The sequence below is a fragment of the Terrapene carolina genome, unplaced genomic scaffold, assembly GCF_002925995.2.
Source record: "Terrapene carolina triunguis isolate 2854851 unplaced genomic scaffold, T_m_triunguis-2.0 Scaffold66, whole genome shotgun sequence".
Classification (NCBI taxonomy): domain Eukaryota; kingdom Metazoa; phylum Chordata; order Testudines; family Emydidae; genus Terrapene; species Terrapene triunguis.
The window spans coordinates 52,566,442-52,593,595 of NW_020664417.1; the positions used below are offsets into that span (position 1 = coordinate 52,566,442).

General features: G+C 42.3%; 1 protein-coding gene across 1 annotated transcript in view; it reads right to left on the minus strand.

The window, feature by feature from the left end:
• The window catches only part of CEP135 (centrosomal protein 135), a 101,728-nt gene extending 77,949 nt beyond the window's left edge, over positions 1 to 23,779 (minus strand). Inside the window, exons 1-6 of the mRNA XM_026647928.2 lie at positions 23,696 to 23,779; positions 18,572 to 18,736; positions 16,279 to 16,469; positions 11,031 to 11,198; positions 2,710 to 2,851; positions 927 to 1,011 (exon numbers count right to left, since the gene is read on the minus strand). Coding sequence (XP_026503713.1) covers positions 927 to 1,011; positions 2,710 to 2,851; positions 11,031 to 11,198; positions 16,279 to 16,469; positions 18,572 to 18,684 — 699 coding nt within the window. The 5' untranslated portion in view covers positions 18,685 to 18,736; positions 23,696 to 23,779. The remainder of the gene's footprint in view (positions 1 to 926; positions 1,012 to 2,709; positions 2,852 to 11,030; positions 11,199 to 16,278; positions 16,470 to 18,571; positions 18,737 to 23,695) is intronic.
• Between the last annotated feature and the right edge of the window lie 3,375 nt (positions 23,780 to 27,154).

Below are 27,154 nucleotides of genomic sequence, written 5' to 3' on the forward strand. Positions count from 1 at the left end.
TCCTACAGGAGTTCAAAACAATGACAAGAGTGGCCACTTGACTTAAGAGGATTATGGGACATTTCCGGAGGCCTATCAGAGCGCAGTAACGCAACACCTCGTTCACACTGACGCCCGGGCATTGTAGCCAAGGCGCAGCAAATATTATTCTCGCCAAGGTGGAGTACCAGCAGCGTTGTAGCTGCAGAGTCAGAGCGCTCTACGTACCTTGCCAGTGTGGACGGGGAGTGAGCTAGGGCGCCCAGAGCTCCTTTATTGCACTGTAACTCACAAGTGTAGCCAAGCCCTAAGTCAATATTTTGTCATTTACTATAATCACCTTTTTTTTTATTTACATATGTTTAAAAAGCCAATATTATTTATGTAAAAAGATATCCTACCTATCATTCCACATATGCAGAGTGCAAGTCTAAAAGTTGGTACTTTAGTCCAAAACAGGAATCTAATAAACCACATATGGACTAAAAAACTGCAAAGACAGTTTATCCTAACCAGATACATATTTTTTAAAAATCGTTTTCAAATAGGTATAGTCCAAACTTAACAAAAAAATTATCCTTAGGGTGTGTATTTGTACATCAAAGTGATCCTGGAATGATTTGTGCTTGTATACATACATGAAAACCTGAATTTAAATGCCATTAAATATATGTTATTTAATGGAATCATTGATCCAAACAGAACATAAACAGTAGGAAAACATCTTTTAACATCTTTGCATTAGCAATTTCATCCAGAAGTGTAAAAACAAAACAGTATAGAATAGGGGTTGAAAAATATTACTAATTTATGGAACTCATTCTGACCATATTTGACGCTTCATGCTTTTCCAGTAATGTAAAAATACAAATTATACACAGACTATTCCCAGTGTTACTGTGGCAAAAAACAAACAAACGAACAAAACCTTAAAGTGTTTATTCTACCTGTTTGCTATAATTTTTCACCCCACGTTCAGATATCTCCAGCTTTTCCTGCAATTCGGCTACTTCCAACTGAAGTTCATGAATTCTGAAATATATTTACAATATAGTGCATATGTCCAGATTGGTTTCATTCAGTAATTCAACACAAACATATTCTAGTGAGATAGAGTTTCAACAGTTTTCTATTAATATTTGCACCTTGCCCCCACAAGAGATATATTGGACTAAACAGAAGAGTTACGGTCATGCATAATATAGGTACAGAGGCTTCAGTATGAAAAGTAGATGAGTTTTAACAGAAGAAAACCAGGAAGATATCAGAAAAGATTTTTTTAAATGACTAGAGCCTCATACAAGTTCAAGTTCCCAGGACAAACAAACATTCTTCAGACATAACCAGAAAAGGAAACCAAAAATTATATGTATATATATATATATACACACACACACACACACACACACACACACAATATACACACATATACAGACACACACACATACACACATATACAGACACACACACAAATACCTAAGATGAAACATCCTCTCCACAAAACACTGCCCTCTTGGCTTCAATTCACAGTATTTGAACTAAAATTCATTTAAGGCACCATATTAGAATCTCAAGGGCAATGCTTTAAGACAATAAGCTGTTTATTAAATCTCCATTGCTAGTGTGTTATAGATTTATAGTATTATACAGATAATAAGACAGAAAATATCATATTGCCTCTATATAAATCCATGCTACGCCCACATCTTGAATATTGCGTGCAGATCTTGTCACCCCATCTCAAAAATATATATTGGAATTGGAAAAGGTAGAGAAAAGGGCAACAGAAATGATTGGGGGTATGGAATTCTTCCGTATGAGGAGAGATTAATAAGACTGGGACTTTTCAGCTTGGAAAAGAGACGACTAAGGGGGGGATAAGATAGAGGTCTATAAAATCATGACTGGTGTGGAGAAAGTAAATAAGGAATTGTTATTTACTCCTTCTCATAACACAAGAACTAGAGGTCACCAAATGAAATTAATAGGCAGCAGGTTTAAACCAAACAAAAGGAAGTATTTCTTCACACAACGCACAGTCAACCTGTGGAACTCCTTGGCAGAGGATGTTGTGAAGGCCAAGACTATAAGAGGGTTCAAAAATGAACTAGATAAATTCATGGATGACAGGTCCATCAATGGCTATTAGTCAAGATAAGCGGGGATGGTATCCCTAACGTCTGAAGCTGGGAATGGGTGACAGGGGGATAGATCATTTGATGATTACCTGTTCTGTTCATTCCCTCTGAAACACCTGGCATTGGCCACTGTTGGAAGACAGGATAGTGGTCTAGATGGACCATTGGTCTGATCCTGTATTGCCATTCTTATGTCATACACAGAAATTAAGAATGAAGAAATGTAATCTTTATTCCATATTGAGAGCACTGTCAGTCAATAAAAATGATATTCAGTATAAGAACTAGACTGTTCTTAAAGAATATGTATTTCTTTTCCTAGAGAAATTGATTTCTCTGGTGTCATTACCACAGACATACATGAATGACTAAATCTCCATGCACTTAGAGGTTCTTCTTGGCAAAAAAAATCTAGAAGGGCTATAGAGTAGCAAATCAAGAGAATGTGTGATTGGTGCTGCAAAGCTTCATAGCAATGAGACATGAAATGCTATGTGATGTCAAAGATTAAAGAATGATGAGAAAAACATTGTTACAACAGCAAATATATATTACCAACATTTCAACATTTTGAAAAAAATCTTTAAGTCACCTGTTATCAGCCACTTGAAGAAGATCTGCAACATAGGGGTCATCTGGCTGAGGAATTGGATAGGTGCTGACTCCTGAAGGAGGGACAGGTTGATCAATCTGCATGAGTTGACGCCTGAATGGAATGTTTCTTTTCCTGCCACCTAAAAATCCACAAATGTTTATTACTTGAAATTGAAGTAAAAGAGGATATTATATTTTCATCTGAAGTGAAGTATTCAATAGCTTCTGAATTAGCATGTTCCTTCTTTTCATCACAGAGAAGCGCCCATGAATAGAAGTCATACATTCTTGACAACATCCTTAATAAAATACTACACATTAATTTTGTCTAATTCCAATTGCCTCTACTTTCTACAACACAAACTGTAGAACTTGTTACTGTTTCACCAACCCCCACCCTCTCAACTAAGCAGAGGCTACAAGCACAAGAGCTCCTAGTAACAACATTACTGAGAAAATGTTTAAACAACACTTTAAACAACTTTCAGATTCTGTTATTTCTATTTGTAATATTTTCAAACAGACAAATCTCAATACTCATCATGTAATGTATGCAGTGTTGTTGTAGCTACGGTGGTCCCAGGATATTAGAGAGACAAGGTGGGTGAGGTAATATCTTTTACTAGATCAATTTCTGTTGGTGAGGGAGATGAGTTTGTGAGCTACACAGAGCTCTTCTTAAAGACAGAAGTAGGTCCAGAAAGGATATTACCCTATCATGTAATAATGAAAACAGAGTTCACTGACATGCAATTCCAAATTTAGTGGATTTAGCAGAGAATCCAGTGACTGGGTTTAAAAATACCAGCGTTGCCTTACAGAGAAATGTTAAGACAAATTAAACCCCCATTCAATAGTGAGATCTACAAATGATATGATAAATTTTCATTAACACAATAAAAATGAATAGAAGCTGCACAACATGCAACATACTGGCCCACATTTTATTCTCCTCCTCCTCCCCCTCACTTTCTGCCTTTGCTGTACATTTCAGTGTAAAAGATATGGCAATTTCCTGCAACATCTTGGACAAAATTTTATTGAATTAGGTGTAAGTATCTATGGCATCTATCATACTAAACAAAAAAGGTTATGTATTATTATGGGCTGGAATTCCATGTAACCTCTCTGAGGGATGACTACAAAGTAGAGTCCTGCAACGGACTATTTTTTTAATCCCATACCCATCCTGCCCCGCAATACCCACTCCGACTCACTCCAGCATTGTTTCTTGCATTTTTATCTCACTTCTACCCGCAAAAACTTAGATCCCGCAAATCCCACAAAAGAGACAGATTCCCCCATGATACTAAAACAAACAAAACAACTAGGGCTGTTGAATAATCACAGTTAACTCACACGGCTAACTCAAAAAATTTTATCGTGATTAATCGCAGTTTTAAATCACACTCAAACAACAGAATACCAATTGAAATTTATTAAATACACCTCTACCCCGATATAACACTGTCCTTGGGAGCCAAAAAATCTTACCGCGTTATAGGTGAAACCGAATTATATTGAACTTGCTTTGATCCGCCGGAGTGCGCAGCCCCGCCCCCCCGGAGCACTGCTTTAATGCGTTATATCCGAATTCGTGTTATATCATGTCGCGTTATATCGGGGTAGAGGTGTATTTTGGATTTTTTTTTACATTTTCATATATATTGTATTCTGTGTTGTAATTGAAATCAAAGTGTATATTATTTTTTATTACAAATATTTGCACTGAAAAAATGATAAATAGAAGAAATAGTATTTTTCAATTCACCTCATACAAGTACTGTAGTGCAATCTCTTCATCGTGAAAGTGCAAATTACAAATGTAGATTTTTTGTTTTGTTACATGACTGCACTCAAAAACAAAACAATGTAAAACTTTAGAGCCTACAAGTCCACTCAGTCCTACTTCTTGTTCAGCCAATTGCTAAAACAAACAAGTTTGTTTACATCTAAGGGAGATAATGTCACCTGAAAGTGAGAACAGGCATTTGCATGGCACTTTTGTAGCCGCCATTGCAAGGTATTTACATGCCAGATATGCTAAACATTCATATGCCCCTTCATGCATGGGCCACCATTCCAGAGGACATGCTTCCATGCTAATGACGGTCGTTAAAAAAATAATGCGTTAATTTAATTCGTGACTGAACTCCTTATATGTGCCCTGCTCTGTTTTACCCACATTCTGCCATATATTTCATGTTATAGCAGTCTTGGATGATGACCCAGCATATTGTTCGTTTTAAGAACACTTTCATTGCCAACACAAAGAAGGTACCAATGTGAGATTTGTAAAGATAGCTACAGCACTCGACCCACGGTTTAAGAATCTGAAGTGCCTTCCAAAATATGAGAGGGACAAGTGGAGCTGAGTGACTCAGTTACATGACTTTACCATTCCCACCTGGATCACTGTGGGTTCAATACTTTATTTGAATAAAAACACCAGCTTTTCTATCCATGCTAAATTTATATTTAATACATTTGAACCAACCGTACCCCTACCCCAAGCACTTTGGCCAATAAGCAGTAAGAATATCGGATGGCAAAAAGTAAAGTAAGAATACTATTTAGAGAAATGCAGTTTTCTTTAGCCCAGGAGAGTGAGCTGTCGGCGACGTTTCTCAACCCCATAAAGATTAAACATATGATCAAATCCTGCTAGCCCCCCAGCTCCCTGCCCCTTACCGCGCTGCCTGGAGCACCGGTGGCTGGCGGCGCTACAGCCACGCACCGCACAGCACAGAGCACCGGATCAGGCCGGGCTCTGCAGTGGCACTGCCCCAGGAGCTTGCAGCCCTGCTGCCCAGAGCATTGCGCTGGCGGCAGAGTGAGCTGAGGCTGTGGGGATGGGGGAACATCAGGGGAGGAGCCGGGGACTAGCCTCCCGGGCCAGGAGCTCAGGGGCCCGGCAGGAGGGTCCCGTGGGCTGGATGTGGCCAGCGGGCCGTAGTTTGCCCACCTCTGCATTAGATGGTAGTTCAGTATAAAGTCTTCTCAAACTGCAGTCATTCTACTGAGACAGTCACCAAATGAGGGTACTATAAGGTGGGTGCATAATTGGCTGGATAACCGTACTCAGAGAGTTGTTATTAATGGTTCCCAATCCTGCTGGAAAGGCATAACGAGTGGGGTTCCGCAGGGGTCTGTTTTGGGACCGGCTCTGTTCAATATCTTCATTAACGACTTAGATATTGGTATAGAAAGTACGATTATTAAGTTTGCGGATGATACCAAACTGGGAGGGATTGCAACTGCTTTGGAGGACAGGGTCATAATTCAAAATGATCTGGACAAATTGGAGAAATGGTCTGAGTTAAACAGGGTGAAGTTTAACAAAGACAAATGCAAAGTGCTCCACTTAGGAAGAAAAAATCAGTTTCACACATACAGAATGGGAAGAGACTGTCTAGGAAGGAGTACGGCAGAAAAGGATCTAGGGGTTATAGTGGACCACAAGCTAAATATGAGTCAACAGTGTGATGCTGTTGCAAAAAAAGCAAACATGATTCTGGGATGTATTAACAGGTGTGTTGTGAGCAAGACACGAGAAGTCATTCTTCCGCTCTACTCTGCTCTGGTTAGGCCTCAGCTGGAGTATTGTGTCCAGTTCTGGGCACCGCATTTCAAGAAAGATGTGGAGAAATTGGAAAGGGTCCAGAGAAGAGCAACAAGAATGATTAAAGATCTTGAGAACATGACCTATGAAGGAAGGCTGAAAGAATTGGGTTTGTTTAGTTTGGAAAAGAGAAGACTGAGAGGGGACATGATAGCAGTTTTCAGGTATCTAAAAGGGTGTCATAAGGAGGAGGGAGAAAACTTGTTCACCTTAGCCTCTGAGGATAGAACAAGAAGCAATGGGCTTAAACTGCAGCAAGGGAGGTCTAGGTTGGACATTAGGAAAAAGTTCCTAACTGTCAGGGTGGTTAAACACTGGAATAAATTGCCTAGGGAGGTTGTGGAATCTCCATCTCTGGAGATATTTAAGAGTAGGTTAGATAAATGTCTATCAGGGATGGTCTAGACAGTATTTGGTCCTGCCATGCGGGCAGGGGACTGGACTTGATGACCTCTCGAGGTCCCTTCCAGTCCTAGAATCTATGAATCTATGAGCTAATTATACAGTGTATGTACTCCTTATGGGTACCTAAAATCCCACAATTAGGAAACAGGGAGGGCAGTAGAGTTTTCCCACAGTACAACACATTCATAGCACAAGAATGTTGATACTGGGGGCAGAAGACACTAGGCACTCTGGGATAGGGTTACTTTGACTTGGGTCTGTGTACTGCAGTGTGGATGCCAGAGCCCAAGGTTCAAACATGGATCAGAAAATCCTTAACCTAGAGTTAAAATGCACTGTAGATGCTCAAGCCCAGGGTTCCCTGAAATGGGTCAGCTAGCTTGAGTCCCACTAACCTTAGGCTTACATTGCAATGTAATGTTACGGGGAGATGTGATGTGAGGCCTGAATGATCAAAGGACTATACGGAACAATATGCCAGATAAGAAGGGACTTTTGGGACAAACCTGCGAAGTGACTAGAGAGAGGTTAATGCAAATTCCTCATCTCCAGTTAGTGTAGCTTCAAAAGACTGGGTGTTTTCCTGTGAGGAGTAAGCAATTGTCTGCTGATCCCCTGTTACATGAGGCTAAGATCAAAGGCCCAAACTGTATAAAGGAAAGACTGAACTATTCCTGGTTGTTCTGGTTCTGAATCTAGGACCATGTCTACAATAGCAAGCTTACAGCGGCACAGCTATACCAATGCAGCTATGTTGCTGTGAGATTGCTCGTGTGGCTGCTCTATCCCAACGGGAGGGACCTCTCCCGTCAACATAGTAAAACCACCTCAATGAGCGGCGATAGCTATATTGGCGGGAGAAGCTCTCCCACCAACAAAGCACTATGCACACTACCACTTATGCTGGCAAAACATATGGTGCTTAGGGCATAGGCGCTGACTCCAGGGTTGGAGCACCCATGTGAAAAAAAAAAATGGTGGGTGCTGAGCACCCACTGGCAGACCCCCTACCAGCACCTCCCCATCCCCCCAGCACCTCCAGGCTGCTGGCAGGCCCTGCAGATCAGTGCCTCCCCCTCCCTCCCAGCGCCTCCCGCCTGCCATAGATCAGCTGTTTCGCGGCATCAAGAGGCACTGGGGGGGATGGGGGGGAGGGAGGAGGAGCGAGGGCACAGAATGCTCGGGGGAGGAACTGGGCGGGGAAGAGGTAGGAGTGGGAAGAAGCAGGGCGGGGTAGGTTTGTATTGTTTTTAATATGTTTGCTCTGTAATGCTTTCACCTTAACAATAAGCATGCTTGCTTATAAATAGCTGTGTGGTAACTTATAACTGTGGGCCATTATGCTGTTTACAGCCTTCAAAAAGTGCAGACGATGGGGCTTGCTGGGAATACCACAGTGTAGGCAGGGAACTGTGCCACCTGGAAAAACACCCTGTCAGCAGGGAGAGAGACATGGCTCTCTATCCAAGACACATGATGGCTGAGAAGCTGGATGCCTAAAAAAGCTAAGAGAAGCTGGGTGCTCTTAGCGATCCTGGAGGGGGGGACTACAGTGCAGTTGCCCTGCACTGTATCACTAAACATACCAAAATTATACGTTTGACATATGCTTTGACACTAATGGATGTCACATTGAGAAAAATTAAGATTGCCTGTATGAAAGAATAATTTCCACGGTCAGAATATTATGGAGCAACAAGAATCCTGGGATTCACCAGCTATCATATGATCACATAAGCATGGAATTGCAGACCAGTGCAAGTTTCTACAGCTACACAAGAGCCATAGAACTCTTATTGCTACAGAAATACACCTTGAGTGATGCTATGTTAAAATGTTACAGCTGAAAAATAAACCACCATAAACAAAGCTATGAGATAATGTTTCTGTAGTAAAAAGGTGTTCAATATAGGATTGAAGGAATCCTTCCAGTAATTCTGAAAGATGAGCGAGAGAATCACACCTGAAAATTTTGTGCAAATTCCCCAGCAACAAAATTAAAATCAAGAGAATTGATTGGATTTTGACAGCTTCGTTCATTGTGTCTTTACAAAGCCACTGGAAAGTTTTTCAGAAATGCAGAAGTGAGTCTAAATTAGGAATTAATTAGCAGTAGAAGGCAAAAAACAGAGGGGAGGGACAAATAGTAGAGAGCAAGGAGGAGACAAAACACAGTGGGTAGAGATAAAACAGAAGGGAAGCTGAAAAAGTGATCTAGTAGTAGTGCATCAGCATTTGCAAATAACTTTCACATCTTCCTAGGGAAGCATGGGCTAGGATTTCTGCTTCTCCAGCACTCTCAGCACTTGACAAAAGGGATTCCTTGTGTCACTCTAGTGACCACCTCTGGCCAAATGATGTGTCACTCCTGTTCAGTAAACAACCTGTCTCTCCTTAAAACACTCCTTTTAGTGAGATTTCCACCACTTATCTATGTCCTACTAGCAGCAAAGCACTGAATTAAAAAAAATTATATTAAAATGTCAAAAGGATAAACAAAACAACATTTAGGATATACTTGATGTGACTAAACTTAGCTCCTCATTGTTTACTGATGCCTCTTTCCTTACCCTTCCTTCCACCCATAACTCCAAATGGTCTGTCATTAATTTCATTACCTTATCAATCTAATTTATATTACAGATGCTTTTAGCAATCTTGGCTATTTGCTTGTAAATTAAAGAGCCATGTGCACCAACAGTTTTTTTATATTGTATTATATTAATAAAAAATATGAGGGACAGTACTGACTAGTTTCAGAGGCAGTAACCACTAGTTCTACTAACCAGAAGATTAAATATGATGTATGATCTTGTGCATGGAATAGGGGTAATTGCAGCAGACTCTTGAGGGGGAAAATCAGAGGGGAAAGAAAGGAGTAAAGCCACAGACATAAAAGAAGAGTACAATGGGTCATCAAGTAAGAAATTAACAAAAATCCCAAGGGAGGAGCATGAACGCATGGAGGTGAAAAAGAGTAGAAGATAGCTTAATGTTAGCTAAATTGCACATGGGTTTCTTTCAGATGCAAATAGTGGATGGGTAACCAAAAGAACTCAGACATAAAACCTTAAATGTTGCAGTTCCCCACGAACACTTCCCCATTTGAAAGAGTGTGGGAAAGGAAGTGAAAGAGAGAAGTTACCCTAACAAGTAAAATTAAACACTAGCACATGTTCATTTATCAGAGAGACCTGCAGAGAGAGACTACTTTAAGTTCTTTGAATTCCCAGAGGGCTAGATCCTTGGTGCAGTATGATTGTTTAGTATTGGGGTGGAAAACTGACTTCAGCTGCAACAGCCAAGGGTACGTCTTCACTACCCGCCGTATTGGCGGGTAGCAATCGATTTATCCGGGATCGATATATTGTGTCTCGTTAAGACGTGATATATCGATCCCCGAACTCACTCACCGTCGACTCCGGAACTCCACCAGAGCGAGCGGCGGTAGCGCAGTCGACGGGGGAGCCGCGGCCGTCGATCCCGCGCCGTGTGGACCCCAGGTAATTCGATCTAAGATACTTCGACTTCAGCTACGCTATTTGCGTAGCTGAAGTTGCGTATCTTAGATCAATCCCCTCCCCCCAGTGTAGACCAGGGGTAAGTGGCTCAGAGAGGATCAACCAGATGCAAGGATGATGATACTGAAGCTGTACAGCCAAAGTAGGTTCTCATGTTACACACACCCATCTTGCTATCAGCATACCAGTGAAAGGCAGGGGAGAGGCATGATTACTAAAAACAAGGAGGCCAGCATTTAGAAGCCACTATATTACTCTGATTTTGAACTAAGTTTACAGCCCTTTGTGGCTGTTACAGGACAGCAGCCCTCAGACTGCTCTAACAGGTTAACTAACATGATGCTGACCATTATCGTGAAGTCAATATAGACAGGGACAAATCATATTATCCACGACCAACTGTACAATGTTAAAGACAAACTACTGAGACATGGGTTTACCCATGACCAGCTGACAGTGTTAAATATGATTTGCCGTTGGTAGCAGAGTCACGGTCAAACGTATGTTGGTTAACATGATACCCTTTAAGGTCATGTTCTAACTATGTAATTTTCCAGAGGCAACTTTGCCCGTATCACTCATCTTCTTTCTTTGATAACAATATGTTACACAAATCTTTCTTAAACATATGGAAAAGCAGACTTGCAGAGCAGAGAGCCAAAAGTTTAAGAAGATAATCCCAGCTTCTCATCCTTACCTAGAAAGTAGAACATCATCACAGTTTGGGAAAAGTAAGACTATCTAGGATTGCTTTATATGCAGTGGTCGTACCTGGAGTTTGTACTACTGCTTGTAGATTCTTCTCCTGAAGTTGCTGAATTTTTTCAGTCTTGGCTTTGTTATCTCGCTCTAATGATCGAATTTTATGTATATATTGATTATTCAGAAATTTCAAGTCAGCTGTCTCATGTTCAACCTTTCTTAATGTGGCCTTCAAGTCTAGAAAAAAACAAAACAATAGCTATCAATATTCTAATCGTACAAAAATATGCATAAAGGAGTCATATGTCCTCATTTTCAAAAACATGACAATTATACGGGGGCTGATACTGTTAGTTCTTTAGATTTTTGCACAGTTGATGCAAATTTTCTTTCATTATTACTAATATGTTTTTCAGCTGTTAAAGTCTTACTTCATGTAAGTAACATCTGAGTTTTATTTACAGATTATTATTATTGTTGTTATTTTTATTCAGTATAGACAGACTCCAGTGGAATGAGGTGGAGACTTCTAGTTCTGTCAAACCATAGAACACAGGTCACAGGGGTGATGTGCAAAAGCAGCTTAAAGCTCAGCTTTGCCAATGATCTCAGTTATGCTCTGTGCAGGCTCTTCCTCTTGAGTTGTGCTGCTCTAACTTATGCCAGGCTGCAACAGACACAAGGGCTCGGAAACATCCTGGCCACATCCTCTTTCTTGGCACCTTAAAGACTAACAGATTTATTTGGGCATAAGCTTTCGTGGATAAAAAACCCACTTCTTCAGATGGACTCCATGCATCTGAAGAAGTGGGTTTTTTACCCACGAAAGCTTATGCCCAAATAAATCTGTTAGTCTTTAAGGTGCCACTGGACTCCTCATTGTTTTTGTGGATACAGACTAACGTGGCTACCCCTCTGATCCTCTTTCTTCTAGCCATTAACTAATTATCCTTCTATGCCATGAATAGTAAGTGGCATAAGCAATTACTATGACTGCTCTGTGCCATCCGAATATCACCCTTAGACTGATTTGCTCCTCCTTTGAAAGGGTTAAGATGTCTTTATAGCCTGGACTACGCTGGTGGTACAGCAAAGAAAACCGTCACTGGCTCTTCATTCATAGTGAGGATAGTAATAAAAAAAGAAGAGATAAATATACTGGAATACTGCTTTTGCTGATTACATTTGTCATTGTGATGCTATTGCACAAAAGAGAACATAGACGCTTTAGCTTTCTCTGTCAATATTGAGGATACATTATTATTTTAAAATGTACTACCATCTTGACACTGCAGTTAATTTTATTAAAGGTGGTGGTAAAAGTATTATGATACTAATTTTTTGCAACAAATTTTTACTTTATCTGTGGAAGCTTTAGGAACACAATGGAAGTCCACTGACAATTGATTTTTAAATATAGCACTAAAAGTAATAAACATTTTTCATTTTAAATATATTATACAATTGAAGGGTATATTTCACTCTACTCTATTAATGTACATGGTATTTGTTTTGATAGGTCATTCTTACTTTAAGTTAATAAAGTCTTCCTGAAAATTTCAACATGAGGCTGTCAACTTCCAGACTAGAATGTGCCAGTGGCATGTTGTGTGTGTTCAAGACTGGAACAAGATCTATATTTTATGTGGGCAGAACAACTTACTCTGGAATTTACTTATGATAGTCATGGGCTAAAATGAAGTCTGACCTCAGGAATCTTCAATTTTAACTCAGTGTAATAAAAAAAACAAACTGGACATCTGTGGACATTATTTCTCACGAGTGTACTGAAAAAGTTTAAAACCTCTTCAGTATTGAAACACATAAAATAAGATCCACGTTTTTCTTTCAATTTACAAAATGTTTATCTGCAAATTCTGGAGGGTTCATACTGTAATATTTAGCCCAGATACTTCTAAAATAATTCAGTGATAAACAATGAAGATCTGACATTATACTTATTTCCTTTCTGACCATTCATTAGTATGAAAAGTTCACAGATAAAAAAGTAAAGGCATGTATAGGATGAACATTGCTTGTTTAAAGAACAGGAGTACTTGTGGCACCTTAGAGACTAACAAATTTATTTGAGCATAAGCTTTCATGGGCTACAGCCCACTTCATCAGATGCATAGAATGGAACATATACTAAGAAATATATATACATACAGAGAACATGAAAAGGTGGAAGTAGCCATACCAACTGTAAGAGGCTAATTAATTAAGATGAGCTATTATCAGCAGGAGAAAAAAAAAACTTTTGTAATGATAATCAAGATGGCCCATTTTAGACAGTTGACAAGAAGTGTGAGGATACTTAACATGGGGAAATAGATTCAATACGTGTAATGACCCAGCCCTCCCAGTCTCTATTCAAACCCAAGTTAATGGTATCTAGTTTGCATATTAATTCAAGCTCAGCAGTTTCAGTTTCGTAGCGGCACTGCTATGGGTATCTGCATGGCGCCACAGTATGCCAACATTTTTATGGCTGACTTAGAACAACGCTTCGTTAGCTCTCATCCCCTAATGTCCCTACTCTACTTGCGCTACATTGAGGACATCTTCATTATCTGGACCCATGGAAAAGAAGCACTTGAGGAATTCCACCATGATTTCAACAATTTCCATCCCACCATCAACCTCAGCCTAGATCAATCCACACAAGCGGACACTGTGCTAATAAGCGATGGTCACATAAACACCACCCTATACCGGAAACCTACTGTCCGCTATACTTACCTATATGCCTCCAGCTTCCATCCAGGACACACCACACGATCCATTGTCTACAGCCAAGCTCTAAGATATAACCGCATTTGCTCCAATCCCTCAGACAGAGACAAACACCGACAAGATCTCTATCAAGCATTCTTAAAACTACAATACCCACCTGCTGAAGTGAAAAAACAGATTGACAGAGCCAGTAGGGAACCCAGAAGTCACCTACTACAGGACAGGCCCAACAAAGAAAATAACAGAAAGCCACTAGCCATCACCTTCAGCCCCCAACTAAAACCTCTCCAGCACACCATCAAAGATCTACAACCTATCCTGAAAGATGATCCCTCACTCTCACAGATCTTGGGAGACAGACCAGTCCTCGCTTACAGACAGCCCCCCAACCTGAAGCAAATACTCACCAGCAACCGCACACCACACAACAAAAACACTAACCCAGGAACCTATCCTTGCAACAAAGCCCGATGCCAACTCTTTACACATATTTATTCAAATGACACCATCATAGGACCTAATCACATTAGCCACGCCATCAGGGGCTCGTTCACCTGCACATCTACCAATGTGATATATGCCATCACGTGCCAGCAATGCCCCCTCTGCCATGTACATTGGCCAAACCGGACAGTCTCTACACTAAAGAATAAATGGATACAAATCTGGCATCAGGAATCATAACATTTAAAAACCAGTAGGAGAACACTTCAACCTCTCTGGTCACTCAGTAACAGACAAAGGTGGCAATTTTGCAACAGAAAAGCTTCAAAAACAGACTCCAATGAGAAACTGCTGAGCTTGAATTACTTTGCAAACTAGATACCATTAACTTGGGTTTGAACAGAGACTGGGAGTGGCTGGGTCATTACACAAATTGAATCTATTTCCCCATGTTAAGTATCCTCACACCTTCTTGTCAACTGTCTGGAATGGGCCATCTTGATTATCACTACAAAAGTTTTTTTTCTCCTGCTGATAGTAGCTCATCTTAATTAATTAGCCTCTTACAGTTGGTATGGCAACTTCCACCTTTTTATGTTCTCTGTATGTATATATATTTCTTACTATATGTTCCATTCTATGCATCTGATGAAGTGGGCTGTAGCCCACGAAAGCTTATGCTCAAATAAATTTGTTAGTCTCTAAGGTGCCATAAGTACTCCTGTTCTTTTTGAGGATAGAGACTAACACAGCTGCTACTCTGAAACATTGCTTGTTTAAATAATGAGGACCAATATCACAAACAATGGTATTTTAAGAAAATGATAGTGTGTCATTTATCTTATGGTCCCTGCAAATCTAAAACAGAACTTCTTCTCCCTCCTCTCCTGTTCTTAGCTGCTAGGACTGGAAGGGATCCAACGGCTTTCGCTCATCTGCTTAGCATGATCTGAGCAACTTTGTGAGAAACCAGTCAGAGAGCAGGATTTCCCATTAGACCTGCGGCTTCCATTAATACCCTTCAATTAAAGAGCCCATCAATTCTGAAAACAGACTGTAATGTGGTTGGTTTTTACTTAAGTGTATATTCAGAGTGAACTCTATTTACTTTAATTATTAAGATACTATTTTTTTCCTTTTAGAAGTGTATAGCTAATACAACTCTGCAATATTGAACTAGATTCTCTTCAGGATTGTTAACTAAATTCCAGTTACAGAATTTTTAAGCACTTTGAATCTATGGATGAAAAGCATTTTTATAAGAGCTAAGTATTTGTGATGAGCCAGAAAGAACACTGGCTTCACTGTTAGATTTCAGGGTGAGTTTGCAATTTGCCAGATGGGGAAAAACACCCACAAATTTGAAAAATGAACAAATTTGATTTAGAAGTCACTGAAAGATCATAAAGGTAGAACCACATAAAAAAACTTTTCATTCATATGTATACACACATAGTCCCTTTTCAGAGTAAAGCCACACTTTAAACAGCAATATTCCTTGTATTTTAATTTTAAAGCAATTTTTCCATGTTGTATAACAGTGATATTCAGACCTCAGTGGTTCAGGAGTCAAATTAGCAATCAACATTACCCAAAAGAGCCACAGTAGTGTGAATTCATTGTTTCATTTACTATTTTTTTTATTTATATATATATATATATATATAATATAAAAATTCTCACAGCAAAATGACTGACCAAGTATTCTACAACTGATTAACAACATAGCAAAAGCATCCTGATTGGTTAATAACTTAGACTGGTTAATAAAATCACACAGTATTTTAATATTATGTGCTGCAAAGAGCCACAGAAGACACATTAAAGAGCCACTTGCAGCTCCCAAGGCTCAGTCTGAGTATCACTGTAGTAGAATTATCTCAGAAAAAAATGCAACTTGACATGATCAGTATGTTAACGTATTGGAGTTCAGCAGCCTTTAGATTATAGAACAAACATTTGTACATTTAGGCCCCAGTCTGTAAACACACTGAAGTCAATGGGACTACACATGGGCTTAAAGTTAAGAACATACAGAAGAATTTGCAGGATCAGGGCCATATGTGCAATCTGAAACAAAATCCAGTTATTTTTGATATTCAAAAAGACTGAAAAGTATCTTAATTTTTCATGTTACCTTTAACATGACGATCAGATTGTTCTTTCAGTTTCAATATCTCTAAATGTAATTCATTATTTTCCCTGGTGAGTTTAGCATTCTCTGCTTTATAAGGTTCTAGAATAGCATCAAAATTGCTGCATTCTTTTTCAATTTTTCCAGCAGATAACTTTGTACTGCGCAGGCTCTCTGTTGTATGGACAAGGTCACTGAAATCAAAAGACAGCAGATAGTCTAAATTCAGGTAAGAATCCTACCAAATTGAAAGTTATAATCCCAAATGGTTATTTTGCCCTTAAAAAGGCAGTCATGTTGTTTGAAACCATTTTTAAATTACTTGTTTAATCTACTAGAGAGATGTTAAGACTCCCTCTCTTATACACAGGTACATTCCAAAACATAGGTATATAAAGTCAGAATTTTCACTATAAAGATTTGATGATAATTCAGTGCAAACTTCAAAATATTAATGCAGTATAATGCAATAGACTTAAATGTGGCTGATCTTTTCCTTCTGGCTTTAGTCTAGAATTATTGGTTACAACTTGCTAGATATTTAGAAAGGATTCTATGGTTACATAATAATGCTGGCAGAATGGCCAGAGGCGACCAATAATTAGTTTCTGTAACATACCAAGTGTCTGTAAACCAAAAATGTGGGATTAACAAATGTATTCCTAAAATTAGGCCTAACTAATTTTCCCTGAAGAATTCTCTTTGTGAAGAAAAATTCACAGCAGCACAAGTAGTTTTATTGTTTTAAATAGAAATCTTCTTAAATTTTCAATATGGAAAATGGTATCCTATCAAGAAAGCTTCTATCTTCAATAATCAATTAGATTATCAATTTTTTCTTATAAAGTATCTTGTCTATGGACACCCTGGACCTGGTTATTCAACCAGGAACTAGGTTGATCTGCTCTCATTGTAGACAAAATGAGTTGCCTTGAGTTTTGGTTTTTCTAAAATAAAATGTTTTATGTTGCTCTTCAAGGATAAACTGTAACACATGAGTTTAAAAATATTGGGTGGACAGATTGGTTTGTCCATTAAGACTGAAAATGAGAACTGGCATAAAATGCATAAAGAACACAATGATGAATAGTACAGAAAATACTATAGTGCCTTTATATAAATCACTGATGCAGCCTCATCTCGAATACTGTGTGCATCCCTTCTCAAAAAGGAAATTTCTAAACTAGAGGTGTTCAAAGAAAGGCAACGACAATAATCAAGGGCATGGAAAAACTGTCATATGAAGAAAGAGTGAAAAGATTGGGATTGTTTACGTTAGAAAGGAGATGAAGAAGAAGAGACATGATAAAAGTAGAGATGGTATAGACAAGGCAGATCAAAAACTTTGGTTATCCCTGCCTCATAACACAAGACCAAGTGGACATTCAATTATATTAAAGGAAAGGAAATTCAAAATTGATAAACAACATGTAATTAAACTGTGGTAGTCATTGCCACAGGAAGTCACCGAGGCCAAGAATTTAAACGTGATTCAAAAAGGTATTGGTATTGATATGTATCTCAAGAATATTTAGCTACCATAATTAATTGTAACAAATTTTGTGAAAGGAACATTAAACCTCATACCTCAGAGGGCTCAAACCAATCTACTGGTACTCAGGATGAGACCTAAGTATGGGGCAGATTACTCCACATCTGCTGATTGTGGGGTTCTTACACCTTCCTCCAAAGCATCTGGTGCTGGCCACTATCCGAGACAGGATACTGGACTAGCTGGACCTCTGTTCTGATATAGTATGGCAATTCCTGTGTGCCTAATGGCATCAAAGCCATCAAACAGCTGAAGAGTGAATAAGTTGTCCTCCAGACATACTACTTAGCTACATTCATTTTCTGCTTTATGCAACCAGTTGCATCCCATTACACATTTCAGTAAATGTGGACACAGATATATACACTCTACCCACATAAGATTATTAAGAACCAGAGTCAGGAGGTAAGTTTTCATTTTTAGCCTCAGTTTAGACATTTTGAATTTTTAAATGAAGATCATCAGCCTTTATAGAGACCAGTAAATACCCAGTTGTCCCAGGAGTTGGATACTAGGATTTTCTTAACTTGTCAATACTTAGAAACTATCCCAATAAAATCTCATAAAATTTTAAATGTTCACTTTAAACAATTTCTCATTTGACCCTATTTCAATAGAAAATTTTGTTTTTGTTTTTAAAGCAATTTTTTAAAAGAATAAGAGTTTTCCACTAGTTTTATAGTCAAGTAGCATGCACTGCTATGACTAATGTTCTTTTTAAAGATTTCCCTTTTGTTTGGATACCTAAAAAGTTTTTCCACCAGAGGCAAGCTCTCCACTCCCAAGGGTTGTCGATAGCCCAGCTGATCTAGCCTCTTCCTGAGGTTAATGAACTTTCGCTCTGCAGCCGTGCTCATTGTGAATATGCTTCAAAAGTGATTTTATCGCTCCCAGCAAAAACAAGGTGACCTGAAAAAGATTATAGAATATATACAGAGTTTCTTTCTTGCCGCTATACAACATGAATAAGTAAAAGTAATCCTTTCTGGTAAAATAAAATAAATAAATAAATAAATAGTATTTTTGTATATGAAATATAGATTTCTATATACCATATTTACTTGTTCATAAGCTGAATTTTTTTTGTAAAAAAGGGAAGCATCAGAGAAGGGGGTCGGCTTATGAACGGATATAGAGAGGTGGGACACAGCCCCTCCCCCCAACAGAGGGGGCAAGGAGAGGCAGCAGAGCCAGAAGGGAAGAGGCAGGGCCAGAGTCGCTCCACTTCTGGCCACGCTGCTCTCCCCATAGCCTCCGAAGCAGCTGCAGCTGGCGGGCCGGGACACTTTGTTTACTTAGGTTTACCTCCGTGCCTGCAGAGACTCGAGGTAAACAAACCATCTCGGCCCGCCAGTGGCTTATCCTGATGGCCCGGGAGCCAAAGTTTGCCGACCCCTGAATTATAGGGTCGGCTTATGAATGGGTCATAAAAATTTTCCATTTTTTACTTATCCATCTTGCGGGGGTCGGCTTATAAACGAATCGGCTTATGATAGAGTATATACGGTATGTTCTCGATACATTGTGTAACTAAAAGCCTTTATTAAAAGACACCGTCCACTTACACTGAGTTTTATTATAAAGAAATTATTTATCTAGATTTTTATACTACGCCTATCTGAGCTCCTCACTTGAGGTATACACACAAAAAACTCTCTTTCTCTTTGCCCTCCCAACAGCAAGAACCAGACTTCAGGGAGATATTTTTATGCGAAGACTAACTCAAAGTGAATTCTGCACTTTCTGAATTTTGTGGTCATCTTGATCTCCACCAGGAGTGAGATCCATGGACCAGTTCTCACAAAGATTTTGTTTCCTTCACATACAAATTTCACTCAAGGTTGACATTTCCAGTGGATTATTACTCCTGGGGGAATTCTGCGCCACTGTGCATGCACATAATTAATATGCCATGCATATTTTTATTTTTGCAGAAAATAGCTTCTGCTGGAAAGTTGATGCACTTCTGCCTTTTGCTCAACAGAGGGCGCTATGGCGCTAGAACAGAGCAGCCGCTCCCAGCCAGCTAGGGAAGAGAGAGAGCCTTCAGTGCCTTCTTCACAGCGCCTGTTGGGCCAGGTCAAGAGACAGGGGATATGGGGAGACAGACAGTGGGGAGCTGCTGGGGGGGAGGGGGGTCAGCAGGCTCATAAGGGCTAGTGGGGGAGGACAGACTGGGGCAGCAGCTGAATGGGAGTGGAGGCACAGGGCCACAGTGGGGAGGGACGTGCAGAGCCACATGGGGATGGGGGAGGGAGTGCAAGGCCACATGGGGATAGGGGGATGGCTGAGTGGGGGAAAAGAGACACATAAGGACAGGGGGGAGGGGTGCAGGGACACATAGGGATGAGGGGAGGAGGCTGGCTGAGGGGGTGCAGGGACACAAGGGGAGGGGGGCTGCAGGGCTACATGGGGGAAGGGGAATGGCTGAGTTGGGGCACAGAGACACATGGGGACAGGAGGTTCAGGGACACATGGGGACCACATGTAGTCAAAAGAAGATTATCCATAAAACCACCCAGCACCATCTTTGTACTATGTCCTGGCCTGAATCCTCACTGAAAAGGGACCCAAATACCGGCAGTGCCTAAGGAGAGTTCCAGATAAAATTGGCAAGCTTCTCTGTTAGCTTGCTTAGAAATGGAAGGTTAAACATCAGGCTTACTCCTGGGGGAATTCTGTGCCACTGCGAGTGCGCAGAATCAATGTCCCTACAGAAAAATGACTTTGACAGGGAAGCAAAGGGAAGCTGCAAGAGCGGTCATGCACCCCTCCCTAGCAGCGCAGGTACATTGTTTCAGGCACCCGAAGCAGTTGGCGGAGAGGTAAATCACTGGGACACCCCAGCCAGTGGCTCCTATCCTGCGCCAGGATCAGCTGCTAGTCTCGGCTGAACTGGAGGCAGGAGAGGACGGGCCTTCCTCTTCCCCTGCAAGGAGCAGATGGGGCCGTGGCATACCCACTCCCAAAAACCTTCCCCTGGTTGCAGGAAGCTCAGCATCCTCCCCTGCTTCCTGCCCCTATCGCTCCTCAGCCACGGGGGGCAGGGGTTACTATACGAGGAGCTTCTCCCCCATCCGCCCAACCCCTGTGCATCATACCTCCCATACCTGCCCCTCCTGCCAAACCTCACCCTGTATACCCAGACACACACACCCAACCCTCCATACCTGAACCCACCCCACTGAACCTCAACCCCTGCATCTGAAGCCTCCCTGCAACCAGACCCCCTGCCTCCAGACCCCCAGCTTTGCACCCAGACCACCCCCCACTGAGCTCCCTGCACTCAAACCCCCACCCTGACAGGCCCCACCCCCCTGCACCATTCCAAGCCCCCACATCCAGATCCCAAACTAGCTGCACCCAGACCCCCACAGCTGAGTAGTAACAGCTAATTTAGGCCCCTTCATTTTGTATGTAGAGTTGGGATGTTTTCCAGTGTGCATTACCTTGCATTTATCAATACTGAATTTCATCTGCCATTTTGTTCCCCACTCACCCAGTTTAGGAAGATCTCTTTGTAACTCTTCGCAGTCAGCTTTAGATTTAACTTTCTTGAGTAATTTTGTGTCATCTGCAAACTTTGCCACCTCATTGTTTATCCTTTTTTTCCAGATTATTTATGAATATGTTGAACAGTAGAGGTCCCAGTACAGATCGCTGGGGGACCCTTAAATTTACCATACTCCACTGTGAAAACTGGACATTTATTCCTACCCTTAATTTCCTATCTTTTAACCAGTTACTTATCCATGAGAGGACCTTCCCTCTTGTCCCATGACTGCCTACTCTGCTTAAGAGTCTTTGGTGAGGGACCTTGTCAAAGGTTTTCTTAAAGTCCAAGTATACATATAGAAATGCAGATTCCAATTGCAGAAATGGGTCAGCACCAGTGGCAGATTGACACATGGGCCCACAGGGCCCATGCCCAGGGGCCCCAGCAGTGCCGGAACCTGTATAGAAGGGGAGAGGGCCACCTGCGCTGGAACTGTGGCCTTATCCCTGCTCCTCCTCTTCCGCCTGAGGCCCCACACCCCCTGGCCAAGCCGGAGGCTGGAGCCGGGCACGGTAAGAGATGCCCAGGAAGCCCAGGCCACTGTAGGGCACCCCAGGGGCCCAAGAGCAGCCCCCACCCAGGGCAGGTGGAGGGGCTGGGGTTCTCCACAGTGGTCCAGGCTCCCTTGATGATTAAGAACATAAGAGCGGCCATACTGGATCAGACCAATGGTCCATCTAGCCCAGTATCCTGTCTTCTGACAGTGGCCAATTCCAGGTGCCCCAGAGGAAATGAACAGAACAGGTAATCATCAAGTGATCCATCCCCTGTTGCCCATTCCAAGCTTCTGGAAAACAGAGGCTAGGGACACCATCCCTACTCATCCTGGCTAATAGCCATTGATGGACATATCCTCCATGAATTTATCTAGCTCTTTTTTGAACCATGTTATAGTCTTGACCTTCACAACATCCTCTGACAAAGAGTTTCACAGACTGACCGTGCGTTGTCTTTTAGCATCTTAGGGGCAGAGGAAGAGCAGGGGGCAGGTCCCCGTGGTGAGGGCTCCCAGCAGGAAGAGGCTGACTCCACTAACAAAGGCCGCGCTTTGCAGCAAGGGAGCTGATCACTTTATCAGCTCCCTCCCTGCAAAACGCAGCCACTGCTGCTCCTAGTTGCTAAAAAGTTAAAAAGTGAGTGGGTATGTCCCACCCATCCCCAGTTCCAGAGCTCGTGGCCCCACAGGATGTGGGGGGGCCCAAATGTTTTTTTGTGCCCAATGCCCCACTAAATCTTAATCCGCCTTTGGTCGGCACGGGGTGTTTGCACAGATTGTAGAGATGGGTCAGGGTGTGTGCGCGCACATGGTGGGGGCAGTGGGGTTGCAAAGGTTACAGGAAGGATATATGTAAGGGGTCAGCATGGGATAGATGGTGGGTAAATCACAGGGAGGCCTCAGGGTGGGAAGGTGGCTGGCTGCAGCTGCGGTCGGAGGGAGGGGCCGGGTGGGAGTGGACGCAGATCCCCTTGCCTGCATCTAGTGCAGGGGTAGGCAACCTATGGCATGCGTGCCGAAGGCAGCACATGACCTGATTTTCAGTGGCGCTCACACTGCCTGGGTCCTGGCCACCGGTCCGGGGGGGCTCTACATTTTAATTTAATTTTAAATTAAGCTTCTTAAACATTTTAAAAACCTTATTTACTTTACATACAACAATAGTTTAGTTATACATTATAGACTTATAGAAAGAGACCTTCTAAAAACGTTAAAATGTATGACTGGCACGCAAAACCCTAAATCAGAGTGAATAAATAAAGACTCAGCACACCACTTCTGAAAGGTTGCCGACCCCTGATCTAGTGTAAGGATGACAGTGGGCCAGGCACACATCACATCGGGGTACAGGCCGTACAGTGGGAGCACAGACACAGTCACTCCTAGGAGGGGCCGGCTGGGGTGGGCGGCGGACACGTCTCAGGGAGGGGCGCACAGGGTTTGGGGCGCGGGCAGGGGGCTGTGGGGACGCAATGATGGTAACTCGGCCCCACCATCACTGTCCGGGGTGATGCCGGGAGGGTCGTTAACACCTGGCGGCACAGGACCGCCCAGGCCCAGCCCTGCCGCTAAGCGACGCCGAGTCCCTGCTTCAAGGAGCCCCGGGTCACCCCTCACCAGACCCGGGCACCGGAATCCCCCGGCCCTGGGAGCTCCCAGCCCTCCCGCACCTGACATCACTGTCATCAACGTCGCCATAGCAACAGACTGTGACCCCCGCAGGGCTCGGCCCTTCCTTCCCCGGAAAAGGCGGAAGCGAAGCTCCGGGGGGCTCCTAACGACCGCGCCCATGACCTCGGGGGCGAGGGACACTCACCGGTGACTCCGGCTCCGCAGGCCTCAGCGCCGGCAGCTGGGCCGAACCAGCGGTTTGAAAATGGCGCGCGGAGGAAGGTCCGCTTCCGCCCCGTCACCCCAGCAACCGGGCAAGCGCGAGCTCCGCCGCGTTCCGCACCAACTGCCGCAGTGCAAAAGTTACAGCGAGCAACCCCTAGCGGCACCGGGGCTCCCAGCAGCCTCTCCTCCGTCGTGGCTGCCTGGAATGCCTGCCCGCCCGCCCTCTCGTGTCAGCGGCCAGCGCGGGATCTGCCCCTTAGGCCTACTGCGGGTGGGGTCCCGGCCCTAGAGACCGGAAAGGAGCTGCAGACGGGCTCGGCGGCTGCTCCCCGGCCGCTGCACACCACCAGGGCGGCCCAGGCCGGACGGTGCTGGGGTAGAAACCCTCCGCCTCGTACCGCATTCGGCAGCAGGGCAAGGGCGCAGCCCACGTAGTCTGTCTTTGCAAGTCGTCTTAACCGTGGAAGCACCGTCCGCCTGCGTCACCTAGTCCCGGCCTGAGCGGCGCCTCGCAGCCACCGAGCGACACTCGCTGCACCGCGGTGGGCAGTTGGTGGCTGGAACGTTGCAGGACAGCGAAAAACCCCTGTCCCAGCATCAGGGCTCTGGCCTGTTTCTGGAATTGCCCAATTTCTAGTGTTGCCAGCCCCAAGTATTCGAAAATTATGAGTCAGGCCGCAGAAAATCCCGAGTGGCTTAAAAATCATGGGCCTTTAAATAAATAAAAAAAAACACCCATTGGGTGCTTTTTGTTTTCCTTCTGGTTCTTGAACCTTTGAAAGCAGGTCCCGTTTTCAAGATTTTCTCTGCAAGCCCCAAAACTACTCTTTTATTTAATAAATAAATAACCTGAGATTCTCATGACTTTGAGAGATGGGACTTTAAGATGATAATAATAATATATGGAGATAGCCTATCTCCTAGAACTGGAAGGGACCCCGAAAGGTCATCGAGTCCAGCCCCCTGCCTTCACTAGCAGGACCAAGTACTGATTTTGCCCCAGATCCCTAAGTGATCCCCTCAAGGATTGAACTCATAACCCTGGGTTTAGCAGGCTAATGCTCAAACCACTGAGCTATCCCTCCCCCCGATATGAATAAGTATTGCAAGGTCTGTGATAAAATTGTGAAAGTTAAGGTATGTCTACACTACAAAATTAGATCGATTTTATAGAAGTCGATTTTTAGAAATCAATTTTATACAGTCAATTGCGTATGTCCACACTAAGCGCATTAAGTTGGCGAAGCGCGTCCCCACTACCAGGGCTAGCATCGACTTACGGAGCGGTGCACTGTGGGTGGCTATCCCACAGTTCCCGCAGTCTCCGCCGCCCATTGGAATTCTGGGTTAAGCTCCTAATGCTTAATGGGGCAAAAACATAGTTGCGGGTGGTTTTGGGTACATGTCGTCAGTCGCCCCTCCCTCCGTGAAAGCAACGTCAGATAATCATTTTGTGCCAGACACCAGGGCGATTAGAAGAGCACAGCAAGGCATGCTGCACATCAGAGAGGCTTTGAAAACCAGTTTCATGACTGGCCAGATTGCTTTGGGTTGGTGTGCCCTGGTCTGTGGGAAGCATGCTTCTGATTATGATCTTGGCAAGGTTGGTGGGTTATTTGAAAGCCAGAAGAGGGAGTTTAGTAAAGATCTTTCGGGATGCGGTCCTCATCAAGTATGGGTTGTAATTGTTTGATGAAACCCCACATGGATTCCAGTTGCAGGGTTCAACCTTGTATTTAGCTGTGACACACTGGCCTTTCCCAGACATGAAAAACTCTGTGGAGCTCAAAAGCATGTCTTTTTCATCAACAGAATTTGGTCCAGTAAAAGCTATTACCTCATATACCTTGTGTGTCTCATTTCCTAGAGCTAACATCGCTCCAACAACCTTGCAAATAAGAATTACCGACAGTTAAAAAAACAAACTCAAACTTGGCATGGAAATAGGTTTTTCACTAGCAGTATGTGGCTTTAAAATATTAAATATGTTTGACAATACGGCCGAAGCAATACAGAAAAAATTTCAAGTGCACAACTAACACTCAAACAAGGGAGGGATTCTATTACCATGCAGGCCCATATAGTTATCTGGGCAGGTATTTGGTTACAAAAATTTACACACATTTTATGAAATAGATGATAAAATCAAGAGATTTCCCAACTTTGGAGCAAGGTGTGATGGAGCTTATAAAGTCAGCATGCTGCTTGGTTCTTGATTTAAAGAGTTTACAGCACACCTTTGTTGCATAGGCTAATTCGCCCTGCAGAAGAAATATACAAGCTTCAGTCATAATATATTCTATACAGCTTGTAAAGCGTGCAGGCTGAATAGTAGCATGGGATTTTTTCCTTTCTTAAAATGGACAGGAGAATAAATGCAAAAAATCCTAACAATGCAATATTAAAGTTGTGTAATTTATCTTTGATCAAGAATCCGTGGTCAGAAAGCAATTTATTATTGGTGCATTAGATACATTTTAACACAAGAAATATCTTAGTGAAACCAATGGCTCAGAAATGTCAATAGAAGTTCCTGCCATGTGTGCATGCAAGTACACCTTTACCCCGATATAACACTGTCCTCGGGAGCCAAAAAATCTTACCGCGTTATAGGTGAAACCGCGTTATATTGAATTTGCTTTGATCCGCTGGAGCATGCAGCCCCGCCTCCCCGGAGCGCTGCTTTACCGCGTTATATCCGAATTCGTGTTATATAGGGTCGCATTATATCGGGGTAGAGGTATACATGAATTCAAAAGTGGAGATCTGTTCAGATGGTTTCTTTGGAGAGGTTTTCCTTGATAAATGTAGTAAGTTATTGAAGATTTATTGTTTGTATTTAATACATACCATTAAATACACTGTTATGCAATGTGGACAAGGTAGTTTTACAGTGTAAACAATGTAAGAATATTCAAAAATAGATGCCTAATATTAGACTTTCAAGTCCATACTTGGGGACCTAAACAAATGACCTTATTTTCAAAGTGACTGCCACCCAGAAGCTCCCATTTGGGTACCTAAATATGAACTTGAGAGCCTTGTAGTTTTGAAAAATCTTGGCCCTTAAGATTTTAGAATTCACGCATTAAAAAAAAAAATTTTTTAGCTGTCTTTATGGTAGTAGTGCAGACTTTCTGCTTAATGTATGACTGAAGTTCAGTCATGCTCTAGTAAATACCAATAAAAAAGTAAATGTATGCTTAGAGGAAAATTATGTATTCTTTTCTGCCTTGTCTTGGGTACCTCATTTTGGACTTAAGAGAAGGCTGATGTTTTTGTGGTGAACAGCTGAAGAATTAATGAATACTCTGGAATAAAAAGTTTATGGGACACTATGTTTGAAAGATTATTTTTACTTAAGATCAGAAGAGTTACAGCCACATACAGTCACATTCATTCTCAAAACATGAATTTAGTTCGTACTTTCATGGACTGA